Source organism: Topomyia yanbarensis, chromosome 3 (genome assembly GCF_030247195.1).
Source record: "Topomyia yanbarensis strain Yona2022 chromosome 3, ASM3024719v1, whole genome shotgun sequence".
Taxonomy (NCBI): Eukaryota; Metazoa; Arthropoda; class Insecta; order Diptera; family Culicidae; genus Topomyia; species Topomyia yanbarensis.
The window spans coordinates 52,663,887-52,674,931 of NC_080672.1; the positions used below are offsets into that span (position 1 = coordinate 52,663,887).

Genomic DNA, 11,045 nt, shown 5'->3' on the forward strand with positions numbered 1-11,045 from the left:
CGACTGTGTAGGTTTTCATAGGGATACATTTTTTCCAAGCGTAATATTTGGCGCTACAGCATTTCGGTGTATCTCAAATTAGTAAAATTTTCAATATTTTCAAATCGCTTGGAATTTGTGGATCGGACAAGTCCAGAAGAGTTCTTATGTTTTTTTTTTTGGATAGCTGGAATCTTGTATTGTAATTCTGCTTTAGAAACTTTGCCGGATCTTGGCGTTTAATATAATTCTTTTTTCATTCAAGTTTGGAATAAAATGTTTAAAAAACGTATTTTTGAAAGTTGGTGCAATGCACAGTAACACCACTTTTTTCAGGTAATTTTAGGCTTAGGTTGTACAAATGGGTATTTTCAACTACGTTTGTAATAATATTGTCTTATTTATTACAGTCATCATCACTAGAAAGCGATATTGCTGGATATATAATGAAAATTATTAAAAAACCCCTTTAAAATATCACCATTTTTCATCCATGAAAAAATTCTTTAGCAATTTTTGACATACTTCTAATTTTACCACGTTATTCAGTAGACTCCCAGGTATGTAAAAAAATATAACGAAACTAAAAATCGAGAAAAAAATATTTTGGTTTTTGGCCAGGAATTTGTTCTAATTACTCCTCTGTGCGCTGTACAATCTAATTATTACAGTTAGTCCACGGAGCTGGCTGAATCCAAATAGTCACCTTCTCTTCCGATATTGAAATGTAATCTCAGGCTATTCAACAAGGTTGACTAAAAGAAATCCGACTAAAATCACAATTCTTTTTGTTCAAGATTTATGGCTCGGTGCATGAAATTAACGGTAACTAATCCCAAACTGGCTTCGTTCGGGTGTTTTAACACCCAGTTTCTCGTTGTGTATGCTACATTCTAACCAACCGAAATGAAAATAAATGCCTCTGTCGGGTCTCCTACTACACGAATTCCTGCTGCGTGGTACTCGCATAGTAGAAATCCTATAACTTATGGGATTTCGACTAATTGAGGCTGTGGCCGAATATTTCATCTGTCTTAATATTTAGCACTATACATTCTTTGGAAATGTTTCGGCGCTTACTTAGACCTACAATTAAGAGTAATTGAATATCCAATTAGTTGAGTACTGTGGCCAGAGGTTCTTTAAAAGAGAGTAAATAAATCGAACCGCTCGTCGTGAATGTGATTATATGGAATGGGTTAAACATAAAATATATCGAAACAGTGATCATTTTGAAAGGTGATGTCTTAGGAAAAATTTTCCAGAAAGTCAAGAGCTTCTGAACGGTGGAAATAATAACTCGGAATTGTCACACCAGGCGGCGCTACTACGAATGCTAATATTTAGCTAATGTTAAAATCATTCTTTATCTCAATAAAGTGATTGTTTCGAGGAGTACTGTCTTCAGCAAAGATATTCGAGAAATCAAAGACTGGTCAGATAGTGACAGATTAGTTTAGGATACTCTCACTATGTGGCGCTAGTGAGCGTAACAGCTTACAGTACATTATAGAATATGATACATCTCAAAAGTGTAATAACTTAGAAATATGGGCAAAGTTCTAGAGGAGGTCAAGTGCTCCGCGAGTATGGACAAATCAAATTAAAATAGATCCGCCAGGTGGCGCTAGTGAGTATGTACTATTTTTCCCAATCTATATCTCGAGATAATTATAATTTAGAAGTGTGGTGTCATCGGCAATATTCATCAGCAGGTCGAGCGCTGTCCGACGGCGAATAGATTATTTCAGAATTCAGCCACTAGGCGGCGCTAGGGAGAATACAACTTCCAGTACATGTTACGTGATGTTTGATCACGAAAGCTTAATAATTTAGGAAAATGATGTTTTCTCTAAAGTTTCTTGGGACGACAAGGGCTGTTTGATATTACAATGCAACCCGCTAGGTGACGCTAGTGAGTATACATTTCTTTTATTTCAGTATCTCAAAATAATGGCATAAATTTGCAATATTTTTGTTGGTAAGAGGGTGAAGAGGGTTCAGTGATGAATTGGATCTGTGGTTGAATTTGATCACTGATAAATAACAAGTAGGAATTATCAGCCGTAATTGCAATGTGATTTTCTTTGAAATCAATGATAATTATCTGTTTTCTAATATTTTAAATATGCAGAGCGGTGTCAACGAGTCAAAGTGTTTCAAAGTGTTGCAACTTTCTGGGAATGAGTTTTATGTTAAAGGTCAATTTCTTGGCTGTTATAAATCAATAGTTTTGGGCATTTTCAACGCACATGGGGGTTCCCAGAAAGTTGAAAACTTTTCCATTTTGACGCATTGGCAGACCCCAGATAGTTTTTCGTTTCTAATGGATGTCATACTTACTCCAAAATTTAACACAAAATTGCTGACCATATTTTCGACAAAATGACGAAGAAATTGATTAAATCCATGCAATACAGCAAAAGATATTATATTATAACCTTCCACGACTTTCCTTTCGACATTTTGAAAAAGGGCTTCTACATTCAGTATTAAAAGTTTTTTTTTCTAAGTATGCAGTCAGGGTTCACTATGTCAACATTTCAATTCATTTTAGTGGTAAAAATGCAAACCACTATAACCGAACCATGACCGCATCTAATACAAATTTCCAAGTTTTCATCTTTCAGCTTTTCTTCTGATTTTAGCCTTCTCTGCTACGATCCTTTCTACATGTACAGTCAATTGTTGACTACCGTATTGTATCAGCCTACCGCAGTGAAAATTCGAAGTGTTTGGGCCGCAGCTGGGACTAGTTATATAACAAACCGATTTGCAGTATATCAGTAAGATGCAATAAAGGATCGATAAGAAATGTGCTATTCATTATGTAGTATCAATTTGTCTGCTCTCGGATTTTTTTTCTCGAACCCAATCGACCTCGTCAGTGATCATAAAAACCATTCCAATCTCTCTTTTTTTGCATCATCTTCATAACTATCAAAATGCAGTCATGATAACACACCCCACTGAGCGGATGTTTCTATCGAAGCTAGCAAAGTAAGAGACTACAAACGAAGCTTATCACAGCTGAATCGCAACGATAACCGAAGTCTACTTTTGGATTACCGATAATTTGACTTTATAAAAGGCACGCACTGGTCGTTCGAACGCACCAGACTCTCTCTCAAAATGTACAAGTCCAGTATCCTTATTGTCGGTCTGTGTTTAGCTGTGGTGGCCTCGGCCAGCCGTAAGTATTTCCAGCCACAATCTACAGTCAGCCAGAATCAATCGCTTTGTCCGAACTTTCAGCGAGCTGGCGGGGGCGTATCGCCGGAGGAACCGATGCCGGTGCCGGCCAATTTCCGTACATGGTGTCGTTGCGTGATTCGCAGTTAGTTCACTTCTGCGGCGGAGCAATCCTGAACAACCGATGGATCATCACGGCTGGTTCCTGTGCTGTGGGCCGAGTTCCAGCTGACGTGACAGTGCTGACTGGTAGCCTGAGTCTGACGGAGGGTGGAACCAACCATCAAGCCGATCGGATTGTTATTCATCCTCAGTTCGACGAGTCTACTCTGGTGAATGATGTCGCTGTAATGCGGACGCGAACACCGATCGTTCTGAACGGGGACACTTTTGCTCTTCGGATGGCCAGCAACTATTTGTCGATGGGTTACGGTGCTCTGATTTCCGGATGGGGACGTCAAGCGGTGAGTGTGATAATCATAGGTCATTGAAATAGTTTAATGTAGAAGAATTGGCGTCTGCAGATCGACAGCCCAGAGTTCCCGGATCGGTTGCAATACATCACGACGACTGTGATCACACATACGGAATGCAGCAATCGGTTCGAGCCTCCGTACGATCAGCGAATTGTGGAGAGTGTGATATGTACTGCGAACGTTGAGGGCTTCGGAGCATGTCTGGGAGATGCTGGATCACCGCTGGTTTACAACGGTGAACTGCATGGCGTCGTATCATGGGGAATCCCTTGCGGAATGGGTCATCCGGATGTGCATTCTCGTGTCACCAGCCACAGGCCGTGGGTCCTCGTACACACTATGGTTTGAGAAAGCAAAAAAGAAAAAAAAGATTAGGTAATTGCAACGTTTAGGTCAAAGAGAATAAACGTGTAAATCGAACTGTGCTGGCACTTCGTTATCAGTTAATTTGACCGCTTGTCAGGTCACTTCTGTTGTGACTGGGAAATTCGGTGGCTTGTCATCGATCATCGTAAAATACTTATCTGCCTGGTAGGTACAACTGTTCCGCTAATTGCTTTCGATTGGGTAGTTCGCTGAGTACAGATTGTTTTGTGTGGATGTGAAGTTATTGCAGCCTGATTGTCAGGTGTCGAGATGATATGTAGTTGAAAGTCAAGAGAAATTGATTACAATGGTGCGGGGAGCTTTTCTTGAATTCTTCGGGAATGATTTTTTGATGGTTGGCAGCAATGGTAGATTTTTTACTCAATCTATTTTTTTTTCAATGTAGGGTGATGAGCCTATTTTCACCATACTAAGCAAGGTGCCTCACTAATTCGGTAATTTTTTGCCTTACAATCAATGGAATGCGTAAAAATTGACATGAACCGCTTTGCTTCGTTGTTAAAAACCAATATAATAACACAAATGCGTTGAAAACAGTAAAATTCTCATGTTTGAGCACAATGAAAACTCGAATCGAGTGCCCCTATTGTTGCGCTACCATTTGACTCAATGCGTTGAACAAAGATGGCAGACACTGCTCTAACCAACAGCTTCAAATGGGTAGGGTGATAATAGAAACATGGTGCAAATAGGCTCATCACCCTATCTCATTCCTCATTGCTTTAAAAGAAGAATTTCTAGCTGCTTTAATTTGTATAAAGTTCGATTCAGATGGAAAATAAGGGTAAACATTTTTCCAGTTTGCTGAGCTATTGAAACATTTAATGTTAACCGTTGATTTAAGTGAACTAAGTATAAGGATATTGCCATGGCTGCAGCGGTATTAAAAAAGGATTCCTCCATATTCTGAATGTACGAAACCGACCAACTTTTCTGGGAGCGAGAACTTTTCTGGGAGCGAGAAGGTGTTAGACATGCTCTGATCGAATTTCGCATGAGCTGGTCTCTATTCGATCATAAAATTATATTCTTTCGGTCATCTTGATATCGCCATCAATATGCAAACATATCGTAATCCTAATTATACAAACTGGGACCTTTTTGGAAAACTTGGCGACTAAATTTCATGGATATTTTCCAGCAACTTGTCAATTGGACGACATGGATGACGTCGTAGATACGACAAACTCATTCATGGTAAAGTCCTATGAGAAACTTGTCCACTTCGAACTGTTAAATCGCTTAAGGGAACTCCTTGGTAGAGGGCTGATCTTGAAGGAATGAAGAAGAATATGAGTCGGCGTAAGCGTGATGGCTCAAAGACTTTCAGAACAGCTGGTAGAGCATATCTGCAGAGCGGACTGACTGGCGAAACCTATGCACTAATGTTTCTTGGAAAAGAAGGCAGCAGTGAGTCGCCAATAATAGGAGACAATGCGCTCTAGATCAAGTTTCGGGGATCCGAAGAATCAGAAAGTTTTTTGTTCCGAAGATTCCCACGGAACGTCTGTTAAGGGGTTACACCAATATGGAGCTTTAAAAAAGGGATAGTTCGAAAAAAAATTTTGACTCAATGAAGAAATGAATAAATTATGAAGCACAAAATTTTTGTTTCAAGTAATTTTGTCGCAAGATGATGGCGGTGCATTGTCCATTGAAAAGATATTCATTACAAAATTAAATCTTACGTACGTCGCTGGAGAAATCAATTTTAAATAGTGAAAATTTTAAAACGATGAAAAATCATTTTCTCGAGTTACATTTCCAGTCAGCTTCAACAAGTGGTTTCTAGAAAAACGAAAAATTTTCAGTGTGCTCGAGTTATACATAAGAGGGATACGGCAGGACTGTAAATTTGACCATTTAGATATTATAATCGTCTTCTATTTTTTGGGATATTCTCAACATCGCAACATTTTATTTTCAACACATGAAGATGGCTTTTGGTCACGGTTTTAGGTTTTATTAATTTATTTTGTCTACCGCCTACGTTTCAAAGGTTTGATTGTTTTTAGCCCATTCTATTCCTGCCTTCACGGCCCTGTTCAAAATAGAGATGGCCAGGTTTCAATTTTTCCGATCCCGACCCGAATCCGATAGCTTGAAAATTGAAAAATCCGCCCCCGAGCAGAGCCCAAAATCATAAAATTTGATATATCCGATCCGAACGACCTCAAAAATTTTATAATTAAAAAACCCGAACTCGAGAATAAAAAATTTCTGTGACCCAAATCCGACCCGATCCCGAGAATTTAAAAATTTGATAACCCAAATCTGACCCGAGCCCGAATATTTTAAATTTGACAACTCGGTTCGAACCCGGCTTATTTATAGGGAAAATCAACCACAGATCCTGAATTTTAAGCACTCAAAATTCTAAGCTCATCTACAAATGATAGAATCACTCGAACCTGAAGTAGCCAACCATGTTCAGTTATATCTGCCGATGGCAAAACGAATTACCGGTGAATAGAACATTTATATTTTCTACTATTAAATCGAATCGAATTTGAAATGTTCTGAGAAACTCATAAATTCTCCACATTTTAACCGGAAAGGAGGATAAATCAGTAACTAACTCAAAGGCTGAATGATGACAGTTTCAAACAACATTGCCCGTCATTCTCAATCAAAATTTCTAAAATTTATTTTTGAAACCATTCTTGCAAGGACAATTTTTTTGATCAAGCCAAATCAAACCAAAATTACACAAACCAAGCTATACACCCATTCAAGACACATGCCAGCACTATAAGCAGATGGCACACCTTGCCCAGATGATGCCAAGTTAGACGCATAACTAAAAAACATCGTCCAGCACCCCCAAACCAAAAGCCATCCCCAATCGCGAGGTGGCCAATGCCAATGACGGCGAGTTTATTATGGGTACCATATGTACAAGAGTCAAGGATGAACAAGGGATGGCGAGGACTAACGATGATAACTTTGACGTGAATGACAACATTAGATATTTGAACTATCCTTACGATACCGCTAGCGATCAAATAAATGTTTCCCGCAAAAGTTGGTCCCCACACGCGATAGCGCGATAGCGGCGTACAAGAAATTCGACGGTAATGCTTTAGGCATTTTTTCCAAGGGCCTTTTTTGATAACTGAATCGACCAAAACAAAGTAGACGTATTTTTTAATTACTTCAGTTTTCTTAACAATTTAATCATGCGACAATATATATAAAAATTTTTAAATTTTGGAATTTCCATTAAAAGATAAACTTTTTGCAGTTTATTACCCACAAACCATGTCAACAGATAAAAATGATTTTTGGTTAAATAGGCGTGCAAACAAACTGAACTGTCTATTTGATATGATGAAAAAGTGACAGTGTAATGCAGACCAATCAACAGATAGTGGTTGGGAATCAAATATTGGAATACTTTTTTGCAATTAGAAAATCTTCAAATTTGTGCTATGTAAAATTTTCTGATCCCAATTTTAAAAATCTCAATGTAGTGGATTTTTTAGTGTGTTTCTAAATGCGACTCCGAAAACTTTGAAGATGTCCGAAGAAGTTGTTAAGATATCTTTATTGAGTTATCCATACAAATTAAAGTCGGATTTCCATTCCGGAATCGGGTTTTGACATTCTGGAAGCTCGAAGTGAAGTGAAGTTAGAAGTTCTAGTAAATGTAAACAACTGAACATTCAACATTGCTAGGTTTTCTAGTATATTTACACTGCTCTCGACTTCAATATTTGCTTCTTAGAAGACAAACCCTGGATCCCAAAATCACAGCAAATGAACTCATCATCTGGTTGTGGATTTCAAGGCAGTGTATAGTTCAGGGCAACGAAACGAACAGTGATGCCAGATAATGTTTGAATATGGCTTTCCGACAAGCGAGGCATATTCGGCTTACAAAGAAAGGTATGTCCGTACTTTGCTCTCATACAGAAAATTGTGCATGATCTGTCGCCGGTGAACTAAACAATTCACTCTCACTTATCCATAAATTCCCTGGTGCACTGGTGTCATGCAAAAACAGTAGTCTTGGGTCAGACAGAATCAAACTGATGTTTTTTTTCAAAAATCTGCCATATCCAATAAAGAGTCGATAATTGAGATTATATAAGCAGCAGAGCATTGGTCAACGAGACTGGAGAGAAGTATCAGTGATTGTTATTCATAAACTAGAATAAACAACTTTCGACCACAATTCGTATTGGCCGATTGAAATACTATTCTACTAAGCCTAGACAATGTGCTTAAGGTAACGATTTATTATCAAATCTCATTTTGCCTTTGGCACGTCCTTGAACAAAGATATTCGTGGAATTCCGGATCATCTACGTTCGTGAGAGATTCAAAAACATTTTTGCAAATAACTACAAATGAATTGACTGCGAGAAAATGTTCGTCACGGATCATATAATGGATCACATGATGGTAAACTATGCGTGTGTGGTAAGGCTTATCAAGACAACGAGCGCGTCATTTGGGCATATTCAGAATGTTGTAGTGCATGGTCCCAGTCAGAAAATTCCTTGAGTCTGAGGTATATCTATTGATATTCGTGATACCCTGGCCGGGCGGGATCTGCCGTACATGTCATAGATATATTATTGCTTAGTTATTATTCTAAATTTCATTACTAATAACTGCTCCGATTATATATCTGAAACCCTAAGCGATCAACTTCTATTAACAGTTATGTGTCCAACAAAAAAAACACCTTTAACAGGCCAACGAGGGTACCCGGGTACCCACAAATTGAAATGCTCATAACTATGGCTTCCTTTAACCGATTTGGACACTTTTAGATAGTTTGGATTCAAGAACTCGTCTACTTTTTGATTCTGTACAATAGAACCGGAATAATGGATCTGGTTTTTGGTAATCCGGATTTTCCGGAGTAATGTTCCAGTACAAGGATATGATTTGTAAATTTTAATAATGAACTAGCAATATGAGTATCAAAACTCTTCAAATTGTCTCGGAAATCTGTTTTCTATTGTTACGGGACCCTATGGCAATTTGAAAAATGGAATTGGAATGGAATGGCCACTCACGGCCCCACCGGAACCTGCTCCGGAATGTCCGTTCCGGGGTCAAATCACCAAATGGTTCCAAAACCGCGAGATACAGCCTACTGATGCAATTCAAAGAATTTTGATACCCATATTGCTAGTATTCCATTGAAGTTCGCAAATAGTACCCCAGCACTGGAACCTGCTTCCGGAAACCCGGATTCCCGGGAACCGAATGAAGTAACCCGATGCATTTTTACCAAGTCCAAAAGTGGGTGAGTTTCTGAATTCAAAACGGTCAAAAGTATCGAAATCGGTTGAATATTACCTTAGTTACGGGCATTTTAGTTTTGTGGGTACCCGGGTACCCACGTCGGCCTGTTACGTAGTAAAAAAATTCAGGAGCCCCTCCTCACTCCCACCCTTACTATATCAACAATATTATTTACCCAAAAGCTTGACTTAGTGAAGTTCTAAGATGTCACAAAGTTTCAATTTCCAGCTATGGATAAAACATAGGATTTTAATTAATTGAAACTTAAAAAGGTACCGGGTACCGCGTCGGACACACAACGGTTAACTTAGTGTCCTACACATCATTCATCATCAATTCATTGCCAGCAAGTAGATGCCATACACTTAGACTTCTCCACAGATTTCAACCAAATAAATCACCAGATAGCAATTTCAAAGCTTGACTTGGATTTGGCAGTTCTTTTCTTAATTGGCCTCACTTGTACCTGCCTGGACGTGAAATAGCTGTAAAAATTGATGGCAACGCGACCTCCCCATTTGCTGCAAGATCTGGAGTTCTGCAGGGCAGTCATCTTGGCCCATTCATATTTTTACTCTACATGAATGACGTAGACCATTCGATTAAGTACATCAAACTATCGTATCATATCATCACAACATAGCATAGCATAGCATAGCAAAAACGACCGCACTCATCATGGGGTGCTAATACAGTGAAATCTTTCCATACAATGGTATAGTTCACTGCACACCTGGCCATGGCCATGATTCCATGTTCAAAATCACTTGACTATGATATTATTGTATCCGTTATTTGCCCTGAAGATGAAGGCGTAGGTAGACCTTTGAAACGTAGGTGATAGACAAAATGAAATAATATTTGCTAAAACCTTAACCAAAAGCCATCTTCATCTGTTTTTTATTCTCAACATCCTACAACACAATTAAGGCCAATGAAAAAAGTTCGATTAGTGTGGTTCAAAGGTGGAATATCTGAATTTTGTATTCTGTAGTTATTATCTTGTGCTCAGGCATTGTACTTGTTAAAATTGCTTTCGTACCATCAATCATCAAAATGACCCGAATCTATAAATATTAGCGATAAACTTTATTCAAAATTTATTTCAACATTCACAAATTATGTCTTTAGATTGAATATGATAGCGGAAAGTAAATTGCTGATACCTACGCTCCGATGCGGATATTTTTTATATTATAATGAAGAAGCCACCATCTAAAATTTTGAAATAGTTTCAGTGATCAATTTCCATCTTCTACTGACCCGTTCAAATAATGCCCATTTAAAAACAACCCTTTGTTTTTGTTTAATAGCAACCGAAACCGCCATGTCTGATTTTAAAATGGCTTCAAGCACCAATAAGTGTCATCTATTCACCACCCCTTTTAAATGTCATCGACATCGATACTGTTTCGAAGTTATTTATGGTAAACAGAAACCACCATCTTGGACTTCTTAATGGGTCAAACAAATTGTACAGAGAATCAACAAATGGAGTCTGGCAGTAGCTCTCCATCCTCAATGTGCTCGTTTCAAGAGTTCTATACGTTGAAATACCAATAACGGTGCCAGTCCCGTCCTTACAGTCGTCGGAGAAGGAAAGGAATGTTAGTGTAGCAAAAATTGTTGTGGAGACCGCCTCTCCATGGTTGCCGCGGGAAGGAGTTTTTGATAATAGGGTACGACAAAGAGTTACACAAATGGCGATTCACCTTGATAAATGGTACGATCTATATGACTTTCAGAAGC

General features: G+C 38.5%; 1 protein-coding gene across 1 annotated transcript; it reads left to right on the plus strand.

The window, feature by feature from the left end:
- Window positions 1-3,028: 3,028 nt before the first annotated feature.
- Window positions 3,029-4,072, plus strand: LOC131688713 (chymotrypsin-2-like). The gene is made up of 3 exons (XM_058973166.1): window positions 3,029-3,172; window positions 3,235-3,635; window positions 3,696-4,072. Exons 1-3 carry the CDS (start codon window positions 3,112-3,114, stop codon window positions 3,993-3,995), a joined length of 762 nt encoding a protein of 253 aa, XP_058829149.1. The 5' UTR covers window positions 3,029-3,111; the 3' UTR covers window positions 3,996-4,072.
- Window positions 4,073-11,045: the final 6,973 nt, after the last annotated feature.